Raw genomic sequence first — 23128 nt, 5'->3', positions numbered from 1 at the left:
TAGCTTCTCCATTGGGGGCCCCGTGTTCCATCTTATAAATGACTATGAGCATCCACTTCTGTATTTGCCAGGCACTGGCATAGCCTCATATGAGACAGCTATAACAGGGTCTCTTCAGCAAAAGCTTTCTGGCATATGCAATATAATAATCTATTTATTCTTGCTATATCCTTATAGATTAATTGGTGAGTGTATCAATAGTATCTTAGCTATTCCCTGCCATCTTCCATTCCTGCATTATTTCACTAATATTTTAGATACCCTTTAGAGTATGCATTGAGTAAGACCAATCCCACTGGAATTATTTACTTTGAATATTTGTTCAGATGTGTTCAACACAGGATATAGTCAATTAAAAGTAAACTCTGTGTGTGTGTGTGTGTGTGTGTGTGTGTGTGTACGCGCACGGGCGCAGTCACCTATGCATGCACATGTGGAGGCAAGACTAGGTATCCTCTATTGCTCTCTACCTTATTTCCTCTAACATGGTCACTCACTGAATCCAAAGCTCAAGTATTCACCTAGGATTGATGGGTCAGGATCTGACTATCTCAGTCTAACCACATGTGGCTTTTATGAGGGTGTTAGAGAGTCAAACTCAGATCACAAAGACAGTCACCTTCTTATTCCATCACGTACTTTGTTTAGTTGTAGTATGCTTCAATGGAACAGGGAATGGCCTTACAATTTCAAACTGAATTAACAAATCATGTATTCAAGAGTTGTTAACAAGTAACTTAACAGATGTGAGTAGTCTAAGAAAAGAGAGCCAAGTTTCCTTGCTCTCTGCAAACGCCCTCTGAAAAACAGCAGTTCTGCCAGATATTCCTCAATAACAGTTGTACACTAACCAGATCTTTGACCTAATCATGTGGAAATGCTCCATGGATTCAAAATGGGTATTCTAACTGTATACAAGTTTACTGAGATATACACTTTGGTTCTGGCTAAATTAGATATGCATTTTTTTAATTTGCAAGTTCTTTAAAAATAAAAAGTTCTTAATTTAAAAAAAAAATTATATATCAAACACAGGAAAACAGTCTGAGAATGCATGATGAACAGAAACATGTTTTACCTGTCTAGCTGAGTCCATTTGTAGGGGGAAGGAAGGTGTTTGTGTACAGGCACATCATATGTGTGCATAAAAGTGTCAAATATAAAAGTCAGAAGACAACTTTGGGTGTCAGTTATCTTCCAAACTAAGACAGGGCAACTTTGCTATTTGAAACTCTGTATACCAGGAGACTTGTCCTCTGAGTATCAAAGGACTCTGTCTCTGCCTCCTACCTCCCTAAGATACAAGGTTTTGCTACAACTGTACATGGTTCAGAGAGTTCAAACTTAGGTCCTTATACTTGTACAACAAGCATTTTACCTATTTAGCCATCTTCCCAGCCCCTATGAAAACAATTTAGCAAGTTGATTAACAATTAAAGAAGCTTTACCCACATCATTTATCAAGCCGGTTAGTCTACCCTACCTACCATGTGTCCACAGAAAAAAGGCATATCCTACTCTTCTGACATAAGAAGTATCTCTTGCTTTAACTATAGCCATAAGACTAGAGTGAAAAATTTAATTCTTACAACTATTACTTACATTAAAATTATTTTTAAAGCAGATAATACAAATAAGAGTCCATGACAGATAAGATTTCCTTAACCCTAAAAAACGAATTACTACTGTACCCATGAGCCAACAAATAGTTAAGGTGTGCTGAAGTGCATACCATAGGTACTATAACGCAACTGGAATTGTCAAGGTCATTCTTCTCAAAATGTTTTAAGCAGGAATGAAAAAAATTTCATTGTAGCAGCTGCTTTGTCTATTGCAAACAATTTCCAGGTTAATGTGCTATGCCTTACATTAAAACTCATTCTGTATTGATTTATCATGTCAGTTCTGCAGCTTCATTCAATTAAAACAATGTCAAAACGCTTTCAAAGAAAATCATTTCAAACACCCCCAGCTAAGTACAACTTGAAAAGCCAACAGAAGGGAAAGAGAAGAGAAAAAAAGGCAAAAAGAAAAGATGCTCATTAATCTTACTGTTTGACTGCAGACCTTTGCACCTGCTCACCAATTATATTTCTACCAAGTGGCATGTTAGTTTCTAAAGGTTTAACAATCATATCTAATGCTATTCATTTTTGCTCACTATATTTTAAATACAAAGATTTTTCCCAGTGAGAAAATATAAACTGTGAAAACTCCAGGAGCTTCCTTAAAGGAGTACAATGAAAAACGAAACCTCCTTGTAAGACACATCCAAACAAATGACTGATTAAAAACTCAATTTCCAAAAGTATCTCAGAATCACTAGACAGGGGGGCAGGAGAGATGGCTCAGTGGTTGGGAGCACTGACTGCTCTTCCAAAGGTCCTGAGTTCAAATCCCAGCATCCATCTGTAATGAGATCTGACGCCCTCTTCTGCAGTGCCTGAAGACAGCTAGTGTACTTACATATAATANATAAATAAAAAATAAAAAACATTTTTAAAAAAATCACTAGACAGTAATTTCTGCTTAAAGTTTTGTAATCAAAAAGTTATAAATTTTTGGATTTTAAAGTTATAAAAGAACATGCAAATTTTGGGGTGCATTTTTTGTACAAGAGATAATTTGGGGGATGTTCAATACCTGAATCTGGTTCTTAGCACCAAGGTCTGGGTACTCAAAACTATCTGTAATTCCAGCAACAGGGACTCAGACCTTCTCTTCTGGAATATGAGGTCACCTGAACTCACATGTGTTCACACCAACTCCCATAGACACATATTTAAAAGAAAAAAAATTAAAAAGATGTTTCTTTTATATAAAAAGTAGTGTTTATAAATACCTAGCCTGTTTATTAACACTGGTATTATCTTAGCACTGCTGGAAATTAAACCAAGTGCCTTACACATGATAGACAAGCACTCTACTACCAGCCCTATGTCTACCGTTTCTATAATTTTAAGTAGATATTTTACAAACCCTTACATTTTATACCACATAATCAACAGAGTAGAAATTAAACACAACCAATCATAAGAATGTGGGGGGGGGGGGGCAGAATTTTCCCTGTCCAATTAATTTAAATGTTAATACAAGAAGCCTGTGATTGGACAGGGAAAGGGGAAGCAGAGCTAAAAGTTTCAGAAACAGAGACAGGAGGAAAGAGAGGAAGAAAGAGGGAGGGGGAGGAAGAAGATCCAGATTCCTCCAGATTCCACGTGGCTTTAAATAGCCACAGATAGCTATGAATATCATAAAGGAGAGAATAATTGGGATAATTTGTCTAATCTAGCTGGGCAGCTTATATCATTATCAATTGGCTCTGAAATTATTGTGTGGACATTCTTATGAATTGAGAATTTATTGATATCTAAATCTGACTTATTAATTATAAGCTTCTAAAGTTTTGATTTGACCGGGTTACTGGGATTTTGGACCTCTGACCACAGTGGGCAGATGCTGGGAATGTGAGCAGAATCAGCAGCAGCAGAACCACAACTGATTAGTGTCATTAGCTGCTGCATGGGGCTAGCTGTGGAGGCAGCAGGGGTTGCCAGGACAGAGAATAGCTGCAAATAGCAGGAGATGTTGCTGCTATTTCCCGCAACACATATGAACTTGTTGCAGAAAACAAAACATGGTCACCTCTAATCTAGGTAACAACAATGGAGCTTATTTTGGGTAAATACTTACCAGGGTTGAATTTTTTAGCCAAAAATATCTAAATTAATATATCAAGATGTCTTGGGGAGGGTTCTGGGGCGTGAGTGTGTCTTATCTCACTTATAGATTCGTATTAATTCTAGATAAGTAGCCAAGGTCTCCTGAAAAAACTTTATACAACATTTAATAATAAATTAAGAAGCATTTAATAAACCATTCATATACTGGCCATTTCTAAACATTTGTGTTTATGTGCTATGATTCCAAGTGCTATGTAATAAAAGGCTTCTTACCAAACTGTTCAAGTAAAGACACTAAAACTAACTCCTACTACAAAGGAAAATTGCTAAGCAGTTAAAAAGACTTTTTTTTTTTTTAAAGACAGTGTTTCTCTTCAGAGCCTGGGCTATCCTGGATTACTCAGTAGACTAGGGTGGCCTCAAAAATCAAAGGTTCACCTGCTCTGCCAACAAACTGTTTGGATTAAAGGTGTGTGTACATTGACATACCTGGCTTAGGAACACGTCTTTAAATTGGCATATGAATTAAAATATCCTAAGTTAAGGCAAATCTTCACTCAGTAAGATGCTGAAACCTTTCAAAACAGACCTGGGCAAGACAGGTGATTGTCTTTTCAGAAGCAAAATATGTAGACCAGAAAATGAAATTGAGTCTTCTAGGTTTTATGTCACAAGCAGATGAGAGTATCTATTATAGTATGTGTTAAAAAAAAAAAACTTTAGACAAAAAGCCTTATAAGTTTCTTAAGCTTTACTTTTGCTGTTGCTCCTTTATTCAAACCTTAAGTAACGTCTTATTCTGCTGGAAAGTATCAGGTACTTCAAGTTTTCTTCCTGTCTCAGTTGCCTTGCTCCTTTATTCCTACCCAAAACTCAAGACTCCTCTCTCCATTCATCCCACAGTAATAAACACAAGTTTCTTTCTGTGATTTCCTTGGAGGGTTCTTGAATCCTAAAAACGGGGTTTTTTTCCCCCTCCTCTCAACAATTTTGCATGTTCCTCTCACAGCCCTTTTCAAAGTGCTTTATGATAATCTCATAGGTCATTTCTGAACTTAGAAACAATCATCTTGGTTTGTTAAACCTACCATGCTTTACACAATGTAATGCAAGCTATACATACATTCATACATACATACATACATACATACATACATACATAAATTAATACAGCAAACAAACATTTTCAGACAAGGAAAACAGTAAACAGGAAGAGTGTCCCTAACTTGAAAACACTAAATCCAAAAAGTTTCAAATAGCAATAAGCCACTGCCCTCACCTTCAGGGGGAGAAATCTTTTACTTCAGATTAGATAAACCTAACACAGTCAAGCTTATGTAAACACTCAAAAATACTCCAAACAGCTGAAATCTGAGAAAGGAAAAATTGATAAGAATTGCCAACAAAAAATGAAGTTGATTTCATTCTCATAGCAAAGAAATTTGTGAGATCTTAATTATTTATAAAATAAACAGGAGACCACTTGGGAACAGTTGATGTCACAGGTCTAAACATAAAAACGCAAAGAGCATAAAAAATAAATAAAATAGGGTCCAAAAAGATTTAAGAAATATTAATTTTCAAAGGCTTAAATAAATTTGACAAATCTTTAAACCAGAGAACTCAAACCTCCAAAGGAGACAAGTGAAGCAAGAAACAATCAGGAGAAATTAAAGATTATTATGAATAATTCTAGACAAAGAGCAAGATTATAAAGCAATTCAAAACTTTGCAATAGAGGAAAGCCTAGTGACAAAATTCCAAACATTAGTTTAAAGAATTAAACTAATCTGCCCAAACTCTTCTGAACAAAATGCACTTTCAAGTTCTCCCTTTAAGAAGATCGCTCCACACCAGTTTGATACAGTGCCTCATGTTGTGATGATCCTCATCCATGAAATTATTTTTGCTGTTACTTCATAACTGTAATTTTGCCAGTTATGAACTGTAAACACAACTATCTGATCTATAAGCTATCTGACATGCAGCCCTTGTAAAGGGTCATTCAGAACCCCCACATTACCCCACAAAGGGATTATGACCCACAGGTTGAGCACCACTGTGCTAAGGAGAAAGAAAAATAAAAACACTAGATAACAGTACTAGAGATGTGAAGTGTAGGGGGTAGAAATTGGGGGAGGGGTAGAGCTAGAACCAGACGGCTTTTAGGATAACTGGTCAGGGAAAGCCTCTGTAAAGTGATATTTAAACTCAACCACACTTAAGGAAAATCAGCAGCCAGTCACAATGAATGGTGTATAAATGACATAAAGATCTTGAAGTTGGGAATAGATATGACTTATTCTCAAAGTCAAAGGAAGGCCAATATGATTATGAAGAGAAGTGAAAATAATCACTTGAGATGAGAGCAGAGAAATAGAATCAATTTTATCATATAGGGTTTTGTAACAAAAAGCAGAGCCTGGAGGAACTTAAAAATCAGCAAGTATAGGAGGAGACTATTTCCAACAAGATACTACAAACTGGTTGAGCAACTCACTAATACTTGGAAGATAAGGAGGAATCACACTAAAAAGAGTCCTTCTCAGAAACTTGAGAGCTGGAAGCAACCATATGACCAGCACCTCATACAGAAAGAACGGCGTGGCTCAAGCTATGGACTCTGCGGTCAGATTATCAGGGTTGCACTTCATCTTCAAGATTCAGAATAAAGTCTTCCCACGACCTCTTTTTGAAACTCCAAAGTCTTCTGCATGATTATTTCCCAAAGTAATATAGCAAAATTCTAATGGAAATATACTTTAAAGAGAAAACAATTAGCCACATAAAACTAGTCCCATTTCTAATTTCATACACAGTTCTTTTAAAGCAGCTGATAATACCTACACATTTACTCAAAAGTTCTCTCTCCACGTATTATGTGAAGCAGAAAGCCATGAACAAAACAACAAGATATACTTACATCAGGGTATTCTTTTACAGGCACATAAAGTTTCTCTTGTAACTGAACAATGGGTCCCACCGCGTCAGGCAATTCTGCACTTCTTTTCTCTGTACTGCCATTTAACGTATCATTGTACATGTCTTTCCGTACTCTGCTAATTTCTGTTAAAAGTAAAAATTTTAAATGTGTTAGACAAAAAATATTCTTGCTAATCCAGGAAAGGGGGGAGGGGCTCTTCACTGATAAAATATTAACACTCTAGTGAGGAGCTGTCAACCTATTCAGTCATTCTCTGGACTGAGCCTACTAACAAGATGATAGCCTTCATTTTTACCACAAATCAAATTTATACTAGCCAAATTACACATCTTATTAAAACTAACTTCAGAACACTCTTAGCCATAATCATATAGATTTAGTTTACCTAATATTTTCAAGCTTAAAAATGAGGTCTGTCATTTTAAATGATAGTTTTAGTTATGTAATTGCCATAAAACACATAAGACAAAAAAAGCTCTTTTTTCTTCATGAACAATCTGCCTCAGTAAGATTTAAACTGGGTACCACCTTATTGAATGATTTAGATATCTCTAATGCACTCAAGATGCTCACAGACTAAATACATAGCAAGTTTAGCCAAAGTCTGAGTGTAGTGTACACATTTAGCAGTTAAAGCTATGAAAAGAAAACAGTAGACTGGACTGACAGAACTGAATGAACCCTTAGGAAAGCACCATTCCAGGGAAGAGAAAACTCAGCGCTTAATCAGAACACAAAAGGAGGTACAAAGGAAGACAAGTACCAAGCAAGCCAAAGACACTATGGAACAAACAGGAAGTAAGGATGGTGTCTTGGACTAGACCACAAAGGTATAAGTAACCAAAGGAGTTTCATGGGAAAGATGGTAACAGAAAACAAACCACACTGAGTTAACAGATAAAATATAAATAAAAAAGCAAAGATAACCAAAATCAATGACCTTTACCCCTGACATTACCTGTATGATAATTCTTACTATGAATGTATCTTTGAAAAATGTGAAAACTAAATTTTAATAAATCAAATCTTATAAAGAAAACAGATTCTTCCATAAAATATTTAATGAGCTTCAGCTATAATCAGCAGATAGGCTTACACACTAGAACATACATCATTTCAATAAGATATTCCATTATTAAGGCGGGCTGGATGCCTACATAACTGTCTCTCCATTCTATAGAGTAATGCCTCCCTAAGAAAAAGGAGAAGAAAAATAATCACTCCAGAAAATATCTTATATATTGCAAATGTACAATTTAAAGTATTCATATTAAGAAACTCCCAAATATGAATACACTATAATTTTCCTAACTACTTACTGAACTCAGTTTTGTTCAGTAAAAACACAAGAAAAAGGTACAATCCAAGTATTCTTAATCAGTTATAAAATCTTAACCATTCAAAGAATTACATATTTTCCTCTTTTGATAATCAGCAAGTAGAATCAAAGAGTATATTAGATTAGGCTAAAGAAGATTTGTGTCACCTTCCCAACCCCTCTAAAAGTTATCCTTATATTTCTAATATTTAATTAAATTAAAATTATACATACAGTCTTTAGATGTGTCTCTAGATAAAAGTATTGGTTGGTATTAATTTATCATCAATAAATTTCTTCACGAAGTAGTCCATTCTTTGTGAGGACATGAGCATACCACCAGAATAAAAATTCACTTTTAAAAATGACACACAAGCAATATTCAACTGTGAATCAAGACAGATATCCTGCATATCAGGTATTTACATTACAATTCATAACAATCGCAAAATTGTAGTTTTGAGGTAGCAATGAAATAGTTCTATGGTTGAGGATCACTATAACCTGAGGAACTGTATTAAAGGGTCACAGAATTAGGAAGGTTGAGAACTCAGCTGGAGACATGGTTTAGTGGTTAAGAGTACCTATAGCTCTTGGAAAAGACGCAGGTTCAACTTCCCAGTACCCACACAGGGGTTCACAATTGTAGCTCCAGCTCCAGGGAGCCTGATCCTCATTCTTGAGCCGCTCATGCACCAAGCATACACATGGCACACTAGCCCAAATGCAAACAATACACATATTCACACACAGGACGTGAGCAGGGACTCAGTGGGTAACAGCATGTACTCTTTTTACAGGAACTGAGTTCGGTTCCCAGCACAGACAAGCAGCAGCTAACAACCCTATGTACCTCCAGCTCCAGGGGAATCAAAGACCTCTGGCATCCAGGCACACCTGTAGTGCACATACTAACAGATTGATTCATTCACATAATTAAAACTTAAATTTTAAACTATATCTCTAATTTACATATAAGTGGAAAGGCTCTAAGTAGGACTGACAAGCAAAAAAAGAAAAAAAAAAAAAAAGGCACCACAACAAAGTAGAGGGCTGGGGGTAGGGGAGAATGTAAGTCAGCAATGAAGGCCTTTAGTTCAACTCTCAGCACTGAGGTGGGAGATGGAGGGAGGGGGAATGGTGTTTGCTGCTCTAGATGCAAAGGCAGTTCTGAATAATTGAGAAAGGACAACAGCACCACAACACAGTGGAGGGCTAGAGATGTGGTAGAGAGGCAGGGTGCTCACTGCATATGCAAGGCCCTGGACTCAATCTCAAGAGTAGGGCAGTTTGCTATTGCAGGACTAGTTCAGTATTTGAAAAATATTGATATTTTTAAGATATTTTAAGATAATACTGTATTAACTCTGAGAATTTCATTCAACTCATTTTGATCATATTTTACACACACACACACACACACACACACACACACACCTGCCTCCTCCCAGATTCAACCTCCCTATCCACCGAACTTCTAGGTTTTTGGGTTTTTTTGTTTTCTTTTTAACATATCAAGTACAATATTTACCCAACTACTTCTTGGGAGTGGGGCTTGCCCTGGTGAGTGACTGACCTATCATTAAGGAAAACTGACTCCCCATCTTCTAGAAGCTATCAAATGCCAATAGGTCCTTAACTTGTGATGGGATTTGGACCCCACTGTTACCCCTCTATTCAGGGGTTCTGCCTGGCTTAAGCTATTACAACTGCTCCAAATTTGTATGTGCAAGGGCTCTGTTGTGTCAGAAAACACTTCCCTTGAAGTTGTCTACTACATCTTACCCTTACTATCTTTCCACCACCTCTTCAGGGACATTCCCAGAGCCTTGAGATATGCAGAGCCTATTTAGAGTTAAGCACTCTGTTGTCTAAGGGTCTCTGTATTATTAACTGGCATCTACTGCAAAATAACTTCTATTAAGATAGTTTCAAAATTCACTGATCTCACTCAGGATAATAACCTATTATTATAATAAACTGACATAATGTAATAGATCAAGGAAAGAAAAAATTGTGTTTTCCAAATTAAAAAAAAAAACTTAGAAAAATAAAGAGAACCAACTATAAATGATTAGAAAAAATTAGTTAAGATGTCATTAAAATATTGATACAAATAAAACAAACTTTATTACAGACTATCATCCCATTAGGTAATATAATGCACCAGCCTTTTCACTTGTATTTATATATATACATATATATATACATACATACATACATATATATATATATATACATACATATATATATATATATATATATATATATATATATATATATATCTGAGCAATTCTTTGATCAGTAACTAAAATTTCTAAGAATTCCTGCAACCCACTGTGTTTGTAGCTCCTAGAATACTGCCTGGATCATAGTGGTCTTAAATAAGAACTTGGGTTGAGTACATGGGTGGAAAAATTAAAGGAGGACAAGCTAGGTCCCAAAATAAAGCTGCACAGGTCATGGCTTTAAGCTTACAAAGAATGTTAAGTCTAAGTGTTGCACCTGACTTTTCAGTCTTAAGGTTCACAGCTCTAATAACAGTATACAAATATGCACAAAATAGTGCTGATAGGAATGTAAAAAAAATAAATAACTAAAACACACGTGTAGTCCTCCAGATTACAAACTAATTCATCACTAAATCTAAGAAAGTTACTACTTTTCTTTCAAAAGGCATAAGCAATTTGGAATACATTCCCTCCCGCCCTCCCCCCCCCCCCCCCCCACGGTTTCTCTGTGTAGCCCTGGCTGTCCTGGAAATAACTCTTAGACCAGGCTGTCCTCAGACTCAGAAATCTGCCTGTCTCTGCCTCCCAAATGCTGGGATTAAAGGTGTGCACCACCACTGGCTGGCTGGATACAATATTTGTAATACTCCAGTCAGAACAAATTCTGATTCTAGTTCTTACAGGAACTCTTTGTGATTTGGGATAAGTCTCTTATTTAATCTCTCTGTATTAGTGCCTCATAGAATTACAACTCACTTACTGAATGGCTCAACTAAATCCAATTCTTTAGAATTCTACTTTTTCCCCTCAAATTCCCATGCTTAAAACTTTTCATCCTAACAATCAGGTTCTTCTAACATTATCCTACCAAGTTGCTGTAATCACACTCAGATCATCCCAGAGATACACAATATCTCCTTTATAAAGTTCCATGAGTGACTCATGACAACTGTGCTGTATACATTCCCTTGTGCCAAATATTATGTAATAACGTCGAAACACTCCACATACATTCACATGACTTTCAAGCTACAGCAGTGGTTCAGAAGGATCAAAGTTCAGAACCATTAGTATTTAAAACTCCCCCTACAGAAACTCCTAAATCTAACTAAATAGTCCAGTGATTAAGAAAGAGTTTCTTTAAAAAACAACTCTGAAGTTGTAAACATTGAATTTGTTCTTCTGAGCTAAAACTCCCACTCATAAAACGGCAGCCACTCACTGACACGTAGGAGCTTCATAAATACTCAGAAAAGTTCTGTGATATCCAAGTACCCTGTAAACTACCCAACATGTTTTTATGCCCTTCCACTTATTTAGACACAGTCCAATTAGTTAAAGTTTCTCTAAAAATATAAAACCACACAACATTCCAAAACAAAAGGATGAAGCATGGAGAGTAACTGTCTACTTCCTTCAGTAAAGAGCACTAATTCCTTAGCCAGCTTTAACAGGCAGTGCTCCTGTAGCCAGCTAGTGGAGTTGTGGCAAGTCTACCCTCCCTCTCTGTTCATTAAGACAGCAGCAAACAGTTTGCATTTTTGCATTTTTTTTCTTGTGTATTTCTACTACCATATCCCTTTAAAATGATGTTAATCTGCTGACATTCTTATCACCAACTAATTTCTCATTCAAGATGACTGCAATTTCATAAAGTGCACATTTTGCTAGCTTGGCTATCAAAATATCCACACACCTTACTAAACTACCTACCTGATAAAATCTCAACACTAGATACATACTATCTGGTCTGTAGGGGTGGGGTAGGGTTTTCTTTTTTTACACTGTCCATCCCAGGCTGGAGTCCAACTCACAACGATCCTTCTTCAGCTTGAGAGCTAGGACTACAGATATGCTCTATCACACACAACTCCACCTTCCTCTAGGTTCACATTATAGGCATGTCATAATTTGTGCCATTAAACTCAGAAATCAAACCTTCATCTTTATAGCATTTAGGCTGTCTCCTATTTTACATGTTTTCTCAAGGAGACAGTCAGTGCCCGTACTTTTTTTCCTTCAAATTTCGATATGAACAAAATTATTTGTGTTTAGGGTTAAAAACTGAACTGGTTGTGCCATCTGCAGTCATCTTCCACTTCTCTGCTTTAATAATCTTGATCTTTTTTTCTCTTTTTCTAAGTAAGCTCAACTGTCAGTTTACTCTGTTCCCAACAGAGAATGACCAACAGAGAAGCTGGACTGTTTGTTTCTCACTTGCTGTCACTGAATCATCTCCACTAATCTTTGTCTCTTCCCCTTAGGATTACCTATTTACGTTTATTATTCCCATCAGGTCTCCTGTCTCAGTTCACTATTTGCCTCTGGCATTTTCTTTCCAATCACTTTTACTGTACTGGTATATGACCATAATAGCTACATGAATAGCTACTTTGCAATGTATTAAAGTACTAGTATCAAGAACAACGTAAGAAAATATCAGAGGATAGAAAAATCGAGCTGAAGAAATTTAAATTAAAAACCTCAAGTAGTCATAAATGTATAGATTCAATAACACGATACTAGAAGAACCAATAAAATAAAAACAGCTCTAACTTTCTGATTGAGAGTTTTCAACAAATTAAAACTTAGAAAATTATGAGAGAGTATGTACTAGCTAACAATAATTAACAAAGCAATTAATGGCACACAGAAAAACAAAATGCATTAAAGTTTCAGGACTTAAAAACTAATGCCATTTTTTAAAGTTTATAAAATATTGGGTTTTGTTTTGTTTTGTTTTGTTTTTTCAAATAAAGCATGTCTTTTACACTCTGTTGTGGTAACTGATTCTAATAGCTCAACTGGACATACTAACATTAAGACATTTTATCTGGGCAGCTATATACTTTTTCTTTATGCATCACAAATACATCTAGATATACATTAACATAATATACCTAAATCCACAGAAATATAGAAAGGTATGAAAAGATTATAATTTACTTGATCATGACCATCTCAGTTTTTAAATTAACAGTTTTCATTGATTTGAGTAAATTAATAGCCAATATTTTATACATACATGCTTTAATTATACTCAGGTTTTAAAATGTTAGTAAGTTTTCAGCTTTCAACACAAATAGATTCTATTATTTTCTATCTGCAATTAACCTTTTGATGGATATTACTGGAACACAGCCAACACAAACAGCAAACTAAGGGTTTAATATTTAAAATCCTAACAAGTGAGTTCTTCTTAACATGATGCTCACTAAATCTTAGAACAACAGTATAGAAATCTATATCTGAAAACTAATTCTCCCTAAAGAAGTAGCTGTTACGTAGCCATATGTACTGAGGATTAACAGAGCTCTTTCCTATTTTGCCCTGTAAAGAAAAACAATCAACAAAAACCCAACTCATAATTTAGCATATACAAAGGAAGTTTAGTTATTTTGAGTAGAGAAAGTCCATAGAATGCATTTAAGAAGCTACATCTACAAGCTGGAGCAAATGAATTTTAAAACCAGATACTACAAAATATACCATTACTTAGTAAGATGTTTTACTTGCTCTAAGTAAGTTACATCTGGTTTAAGTTAAAGGCATTTGCTTTTAAACTAACAAGGGAAAGGGGAAAAACAAACAAACAAACAAACAAACAATCCATTGGGGAGTTAAATCATACTCTACACCTCAAAATTAAAACTAAACCTTCTTTCCAAAAAAAAAAAAATTAAACACAGAGTTCAGTGGAAAAGAATGAAAATTGAAAATATACAATGAACAAATAATACTGCTCATGAGACATTAGAATTAGAATATTGTAAAAGTGCTGTCATAATAAAATTAATTTACAGAGCCAAGCCACTTGTGTTCAAAATTCCAATGGCATTCTTCATGGAACTAGAAAAAAACAATCCTAAAATTCATGTAAAATCGACACACACACACACACACCCCTCAAATAAAACAAAGTAATCTCAAGCAAATATAACAATGCTGGAAGTATCAGCACCCAGTTTTTACTAGAATCACACCAACAAAAACTACATGGCAGGGGCACAAAACCAGACAGCAGGAGCAATAGAATACATAGGATACAGAAATAAACCAACACCGCTAGAGTCAATGATTTTAAACAAGGGTACCAAAATCATACATTAAAGAAGGCACTCTGAACAAAAGTTATGGGAAAACTGGATAGCCACATATAGAATAAGGAAATTAGATCTCTATCTTTCATCCTGTAAGGTGGATCAAAGACCTTAATGTAAGACCAGAAACTCTCAAATGCTACAGGAAAACACTTCAAGGTACAGGAATAGACAAGGATGTTGTGAAAAGGGCTCCAGTGGCCCAGGAAATAATGAGAATTAACAAGTAGGATTACATAACTTTAAAAAGCATCTGGGCAGCAATGAAAAAAGTTAACAGCAATAGCCTACAAAATGAGAGAAAGGCTTTGTCAACTATACATCTGACAAAAGATTAATAACTAAAATCCACAAATAAAAAAAATTAAACATCAAAAGAACAAATCATTCAAATGAGCAGATGGAATCAAGAATAAAAATTGCCAATAAGTATATGAAAAACTGTTCAACATCCTTTACCCTGAGGGAAACTCAAAGCTACACTGAGATTCTATCTCCTTCCAATCAAATGGCTGTCATCAAGAAAACAAGTGCTGGCAAGGACACTGAGGGAAAGAACAAACCCTTGCACACCACTCGTGGGAATGCTGCAGGCACTACAGATCTCACAAGAGACTTTTCAAAAACCTCAAAACAGAAATGTCGAATAGTACAGCTACTCCATTTTTGAATATATATAACACCCCCACCCCCACCCCCAAAAAAGCAAAGTCAGGAGGAGTTGGAGAGAGATGGCTCAGTAGTTGAAAGCACTTGCTATGCTTCCCGAAGATTGAAGTTCAGCTCTCAGCACCTAGCTCAGGCAGCTCACTTCTACCAGTAACTCCAGCTCCAGGGGATCTGATGTCTCTGGGGTTCTACAGAAAACTGCACTCATGTGCAGATGCACACACCTACACACAATTAAAAGTAAACTGTTTTAAGAATCAGTGAGTACCACAGAGATCTGCACACCCATTTTTGCCGTAGCACTGATGACAACAGTCAAGACACGAAGTCCAGGAGTCCATCAACAGATGAATGTATGAAGAAAATGAACTTTACACACACACAGTTTTATTTAGCTATAAGGAAATAAATTTCAAACTGAAACCACATTGTTTTCTCATACTGAACATAAACATAGAGATCAATAGGACATATACATGTAAATATATGACATGTAGGTTGCAAGTGACTACTAGTGGAGATAAAGAGGATAATCAGGGGAAAAAGGAAGAACGAGTAGGTGAAATGAATTGTGTTCATAATATGAATGAATTAAAATGAGTAGGCATGGTAGAGAGTAATTTTATAAACAATTAATCAAGGGATGGACAGATGGCTCAACAGTTAAGAGCACTTGAGTTCAATTCCCAGCACCCTGTGTCATCTCACTACCATCTGCAAACTCAGTTCCTGGGACTCTGACACTCTTCTGACTTTCTCAGGCACCAGGCATACACACGGGAGCACAGATACAGGCCAAATACCCAAATACATCAAATAATTAAAGTAACTGGAATGAACAAATGCCGCTTCTATACACAGGTAAAATAAGTCATTAGGAAGAACAGTACAGAAATGGAAAAATCATCTTTAAAAAATAAAAACCAGGCTTTTAAATTGAGACAGGCAGTTTTCTTCACTTAAAGCTTAATTGGTTCAATTTAACAACAACAAAACAAAAAAATATATATATATGGTTAGTTTTGTATAAGTGTCAATTAACATTTCATAAAAATGACCTTGATGCTCACTGAGTTCCTCATAATATTCAAAGAAAAAGTCTTTATGCAATTCCAATTTTATGAAACCTTAAGTTAAATAACTCATAGGGTTGGTCAGTGATTATTAGAAGATTAACATGAGAAGCCATTCTTACATAATACTTACAACACTCTTAGTTTTATTAACCCTTTCCTTCATACTTTCAAGCAAAGGAAATGGGTACTCAAGACATAACAGGTAAAAGGTCTTAAAAATGTACTATTATAAACCGTTGAGTTTTTAATCAAGTTCATTTCTTCCCTTGGGGGGGGGGGGGGCATGGTTTTTTTTAAGGCAGGATTTCTCTATGTAGTCCAGGCTGCCCTTGAACTCAGAAACCCACCTGCCTCCTCTGCCTCTCTCTCTCTCTCTGACTCTCTCTCTGCCTCTGCCTGGAGTCTTGAGATTAAAGTGCTATCTCATAGCATTTGTATTTTTTCATAATTGGTTCTCTTTGGTTTTGGGGCTTCTTTAACTTGTTCACTGTTACACATAGAGACGGTCATCCTGCACGCCTCTGTAAATCAAAATACAAATTTCAGGAATCTGTTCTCTCCTTCCACCAAGAGTTTCAGGGAAGCTTGAGACTTGCTTAGCAAAGTGCCTTTACCTTCTAAGCCATCTCAAAAAGTGTTTCACTGTTGACCAGAATAATGGCAGTAATGGATTGAACCATGAAACCACAACTATTAGAATACAGGAAAAGAGATTTACAGACTCCAATTAGTAACTGTCAAAAGTTAAGGTAAAATTGTTTTCTAAATCCACTAATAGGAAACCATTTATAGCAGTGATGGCATACAAGAAGTTTATTAAGTGTATGCTAAAATCAGTGAGCAACATGGGATATGAGATAATATTAATTATAAAGGGGAGAAGAAACTTTATGGTGAAGAATTATGTCAACCAAAACTCACCACAACCAAGCAATTAAAATTAACACATACTCACCCTTCCTAGTTTGATACACCAAGTACTTTTGTGTTTTTCTTACCAAAATACATGACCTCAATCTAATCATTTAATTAAAAAAATAATCAGACTAACTCAATACTTAAAAGAAAAACTTTTCAAAAGTACCCAAGTCATTGGACAGGGGGGTGTCATGAAATAACGTGAAAGAGGGAGGGAGGGAAGGAGCAAGGGAGCAAAGGAGGTGGAGAGGAAGGGAGGAGGGGAGCTGACCCCCACAGAATTAGAGGCTCTAAAGGAGGAAAGTGCATGGGCTGGAGGACTTGAGGACAGAGTGAGTTCCAGGACAGCCGGGGCTATACAGAGAAACCCTCTCTTGAAAAAAAACAAAACAAAACAAAAAAAAAAAAAACAAAAAAAGTTTATTTACTAGCTAAACTTAGGAAATTAAAGTCATTCACAATAATCTTCCCCAAAGTTTGAATAACAGTACTATTTTTTTTCCCGAGACAGGGTTTCTTTGTGTAGCCCTGGCTGTCCTGAAACTCACTTTGTAGACCAGGCTGGCCTCGAACTCAGAAATCCACCTTCCTCTGCCTCCCAAGTGTTGGGATTAAAGGCGTGTACCACCACTGCCTGGCCAGTACTAAATTTTTAACTGTGCAGCTTATCTTTCTCTTTCTTCCCCAGGCTCCTTTACATCTATATTCTCAGGTTAGTGCCTGCGGAAAAAAATTTTTTAAAATATCACAAAATACTCAAAGTCATAAAAATCAGAGTAAAACTAAAACAAAACCTTCCAAGTACTTTGAAGATGGGCGAGAAATAATGGGTTACTTTATCTACATATTTGTTTCTTTTTATTTAACCTGTTTTATTTGTATTCCAAATCTGATGCAGTTTCAAGGAAGAAAAAGACTAAGACTAGTAATTATGCCCACAGGTTTTCACATGTGCACCTTAACGTCATGAAAAACAAAAGAATCAATATAAAATTACACACAAGTATAGGAGCACTCTTTCATACTATGAAAATGTTAAAAGAAAATTTTAAGCATAAGGTATTTTTTAAATCTATTATATACAACATTCATAAAAGTCTTTTACAACAAACACCAAGATTAAATTAGAAAAGTGAATGATATGTCAGCAAAAATCTTAGTTCTGTTTTTATGACAAGAGCCAACTAAGTATGCCCTCAAAAATCCAAGTAACTGGAACTGAAAATATCATTGCAATTACAGTGAAAGCCCAACCTCGGCTAGCTTAAGAATCAGAAAATCTATATGAAGTTGCATCATTGGAAGAAGTGCATTTACTACACTTCTATTGTCTTCTGAAGTGCACACTCTACCACGGCAGTCTTGGAGAGCAGTTTTAATGAGTTGAAATGCAGAATACAACTTTTTGAAATCATAAACATTAAATTTATCAAAATGGACAGTAAATGCTAATGGTTAAAATATAAAATAAAACACAACAGCCCAGCCCCCCCCCCCAAAAAAAAAAACTGGTAAAGAATATTCTAATCAAGCCCACTCTCCTCATGGCTCCAGTCATATGCAACTTCTCCGCATGACAATTTCACACGTTTGAAGTCAAACTCCAGTCTTTGCTCAAAACTTCTGTTCCTCCTGCTATCAAAACAGGCAAAGTCAATCCTCATAGTTCATGTCCCCAAATAATATGCACTCATTTTTCAGAATACATATTAATATCTCACCACTTCAACCTGTACCACACTAGTTCTAGCCACAACTATCTCTGTAACACACTTACCACACAAAAATATACCAAGCTACATTCTTGACACCTTCACCCAAGCATCAAAAGTGGATATATGCTTGACAAACCAAGTCTCTTCATGAACATAAAGGCTCTTCTCAACAAAGCTCATTCTCTTTCTTTTGGATTTATGAGATTTGCCAAGAGTAAATGTTCACGACAGTAATGCTATATTCCTTTAATGGATCTCACACCAGATTAAGTGCAAACTTTTCAAACATCTATTTAACAAACAGGTACCAGTGTACTCACTGGTCAAGGCCACAGGCAAATTGCATGGAAATACAGACTCCACCAGAATCCATGTTAGCAGAAAAAAAAAAAAAAAAAAGAGTTGAAGCAGAGCACAGAGGTACGGTCTTTCAAAGAAGTATCAACTATTTCCTAATATCACATAACAATAATCTTATGTTTTACTGAATTCCTGGCTGACAAGGCGGCTCAACTGTAAAGGCTTGGCTTACAACAAAAAGGGAGGAGGGAAAGCCTACAACATAATCTGAGAGATGTATTCCTACAAGTATTATGTTAATTTCTATGGTCATGTAGTCTATAAGTGCTCTTAGACTTCATTGCTCAGGAGAAACTGAGATCTCAGAGAGAAAAGTGAATTCAAAGAGCTCCTTTTCTGATTTCTCCTTTATGTTCAAGACTGAGCTTCCAAAAACCACTCATGTACAGCAGTATCTGAGAAGGCAATCCCACCAGACACTGCACCAGAGACGGATCCACAGAGTAGCAGTCTCTCTCCAAGCCCCTACATCTAATTATTCTTTGTAAGCCAATATTTCAGCTACTACTACTCTAACCCTCTTTTGCCATTACGCAAACCTTTCCTAAAAAAGAATTTACACCTCAAAACTAGGACGTAAAAAACTTGAAGAGTGGTAGTTGTAACAGCAGAGATTTTAGAATTTGAGATAGCAAGGCCTTCTTTCTTCCGATACACTTCCTAATTATGTCTTGGAGATGAGAAATTTATTCTTATATATATAGTGTGGTTAGGTACATATCCTTACAGTTAAGGACCATTCTTATGATTTTAAAGTTAGAAAACTGAGATATGAAATTTGAATATCTTTATTTAAAATCATTTAACTAGTAATTGGAAGTCAGGTTTCAAAGCTGGGCTTTCTCTAAAGTTGTAGTCTTTATTTCATACAACAGACTATCTCCAGCATTACTTTTCCATCCTCAAAATTAAATCTGGTTCCTACTGGAGCAAGTGGCTAAGAGTAGGAAAACCAATAACAAGAGCCAGAGAGAAGAGGAAAATAATGGGAAAAGAGACGTAAAATTGAAAAGTTAAGAGACCGCAATACCAAGGCTAGGAATGGCATATCCAAATTACGATTAAAACTGGAATGAAAGCTGTATCAAAGATATTCATCCAAGTCACAACAGCCTCTTTCAAGCTATCATTTAAGCTTTGTACAGCCCATCCATGTTCAATGATCTAATGCAAGACCTGAGATCACTCTATGGGTAAACTTATTAATTCAATAGGACAAATTATTTTGAACAGCAAGTATTTATACATGTCTGGAATAAAATGGATGTTCAGCTAGTATGGACTGAATACTTTCTATGGAATCAGGAACTTGTATCTAGAGTTTTCTAGGAGTTAAGAATTGACTTCCATAGCCAGGCATGGTGGTGCATGCCTTTAATCCCAGCACTTGGAAGGCAGAGGCAGGCGGATTTCTGAGTTCAAGGCCAGCCTGGTCTACAAAGTGAGTTCCAGGACAGCCAGGGCTATACAGAGAAACCCTGTCTCAAAAAACAAAAACAAAAAGGAATTGACTTCTATGAGAATAGATTGAGAGATAATAGAAACAAGACACAAAAGCTTGGTGTTCTGTTCTATTTTGGGCCCTGAATAGCTAGGAAGAAGCCATCTCTAAAAAAAAAGATTTCACTAATACTGTCCCAATTGGATAACTAGTTAAGTCCAGTCACCGAAGATGACTATAGGGTGTGATGTGAATTAGAAGCTAATCTTTACCACACAGTAATTACAACCAAGCCTGTCTATGATCTTTAGTTGGGTAAAAAAATTCGAAGTACATTAGCAATCGCCAGTATGTTTATTTCTAAGCAGGGAAGTGATAAAAGATGGCAGAATCTCTCAAAACCAGGCCAATTCACAGGTGTCAATAGCACCAGTGAGTGGTGCACCAAGCATCAAAACATAAAAAAATTAACTCATCTTAAGAAAATCAATACTAGAGAAGCCTTAGCAATTACTAGCACTAGCCACTCTTCCAGAGGACTAGGGTTTGATTTCCAGCAGCCATATTATCAGCTCACAGCTGTCTGTAACTTCAGGTCCAGGACATCTGAATCCATTCCTGGCTTCCATAAACATACATACAGGGAAGACACTCATACACACACACAAAAACAGGGGTGGGTGTGTGTGTGTGTGTGTGTGTGTGTGATTCTTAAAAAGGAAATCATTACTATTGGAGTAAAGAGTGTTGAAAGACAATGTGCATCTTCCAAAAATGTTGTGCTGTTCTTTTCTCTTGAGGAAAGAGGAAAGACACAGGCCTGACTGAATCTCACTGTAGATACCGTAAAACATACAATTCATGCACCTCTCTCTCTACCTTAAAGTACTTTTTCACAGAATGACAATGCCAAATCAAGCTATTTACAGTCAAGATATCCTTAGAGGTGTAATTGGGGAATAAAGACAATTTAATGTTTTATGCATTGTACATATTAGGAGGGACAAGAAAGATAAGGGAAAAACTGACTCTATGTTCGTAACTAAACAATCAGTTCACAAATTAAGTAAAATACTAATTTAAAAACAATAAAAAGTCTGGCAATGTAGTCTTGGATGGCCTGAAACTAAGTGTGAACCAGACTACCCTCTAACTCAATGAAATCCACCTGTCTCTTTCTCTGGAATGCAGAGATTCAATGTGTACACCACCATGATAGCCTAAAATTTTTACGAAACAGATGACAGAATGGTTATAAATATAATCAGTGGTGAGGAATGGATAAACTATCAAAAATACATTATTTGTTTAATGTGTATCATTTCTTCATCTATAAAATGAATCTGTTCCCAACTGAAACAATGCTGAATATTGAGACTCTATATATATGTGTATAAGATAAATACATATAACTATGTGCATACACTCCCAAAATATTACTCCCAAAATGTCTCCCATAGGCTTATATTTTGAAGAGTAGGTCTATAAGTACAGGTTGAATATCCACTTAATAACTATCTGAAAAGTATTTCAGATTTTAGGTATGTACAGACATTGAAAAGTTTGCACATCCATGATGAGACTGCCTTGAGGATGGAACCAAAGTCTAAATAAATAAAAAAATCATTTATGTTTCAAGTATCTCTTAGACATGTTTATTTTATACAATATTTTTGCAAGCTCCAATTTTTGTGGTAAGCTGGTGTGAAATTTTCCACTTATGGTATATTAACCTTTAAAAAGTTTTGGATTTTGGAGAATTTTGAATGTTCAGATTAAGGCTGTTCAACCTGCAAACATTATATAGTAAATGATTGTAATGCATAAAGAATACTGAGAGAATGCGTCTAGCACATACTATTGACAAATTAGTCATAAACAGGAAAGCAAAGGCATATAATACAGCAAAGTCATGTTACCTAGATACTCAACTGTCATGACTTATAAACCACTGAAATACAAACCCCAAACAGTCAGCCTATTTAAAAGGAGCCTCAAGTTTTCAGGACAAATGATCTCTTTAGCACCTTTTTTTAAAAAATATAACAGCACACATTTTTATTATCTGGGTGTTATTTTTTTCTTTTTTTCCATTGGTTATTTTATGTATTAGCATTTCAAATACTATCCCCATTTCCCCTCTGCAAAAGCTCATGCCATCCCCCTCCCCCCTGCTTCTATGAGAGTGCTCACCCACCCACCAGCTCCTGCCCTGGCATTCCCTTTTGCTAGGAGCATCGAGCCTCCAAAGGAACAAGAGCCTCCCCTCCCACTGACACCAGATAAGGCAATCCTCTGCTACACGTGCAGCTGGTCCCTCCATGTGCACTCTCTGTTTGGTGAGCTATGGGAAGTCTGGTTGGTTGATATTGTTGTTCTTCCTATGGTTACAAACCTCTTCAACTCCTTCAGTCCTTCCCCTAACTTCTCCATTGGGGTCCCCACACTTAAGTCCAATGTTTAGCTGCGTGCATCCGCATATGTATTGGTCAGGCTCCAATGATGGACTGATGGCCTTTCCTTCAGTCTATGCTCCACTCTTTGTCTCTCTTTAGCACTTTTCTTACTCTTTCTAAAGGGTCAGAGCTTTTTGATCCAGGTTCTAACTTTAATCAGTTTTCTTAAGTCTAAGATTATTTTAGCTTCAAATGAGTAACATGGGGGGGGGGGGGG

General features: G+C 36.1%; 1 protein-coding gene across 6 annotated transcripts in view; it reads right to left on the bottom strand.

The window, feature by feature from the left end:
* The window catches only part of Qki (QKI, KH domain containing RNA binding), a 116125-nt gene that overhangs the window by 72586 nt on the left and 20411 nt on the right, over positions 1–23128 (bottom strand). For all 6 annotated transcript variants that reach the window (XR_003835275.1, XM_021186104.2, XM_021186105.2 and 3 more), the window contains exon 2: positions 6607–6749. Coding sequence is in view for 5 of the 6 variants with exons in the window: in XM_021186104.2 (XP_021041763.1) it covers positions 6607–6749 (143 nt within the window). In the remaining variant the exon portion in view is untranslated. The remainder of the gene's footprint in view (positions 1–6606; positions 6750–23128) is intronic.

Source organism: Mus caroli, chromosome 17 (genome assembly GCF_900094665.2).
Source record: "Mus caroli chromosome 17, CAROLI_EIJ_v1.1, whole genome shotgun sequence".
Taxonomy (NCBI): domain Eukaryota; kingdom Metazoa; phylum Chordata; class Mammalia; order Rodentia; family Muridae; genus Mus; species Mus caroli.
The sequence above is the reverse complement of the archived record's forward strand: the minus strand, read 5'-3'. Positions and strand labels throughout refer to the sequence as shown.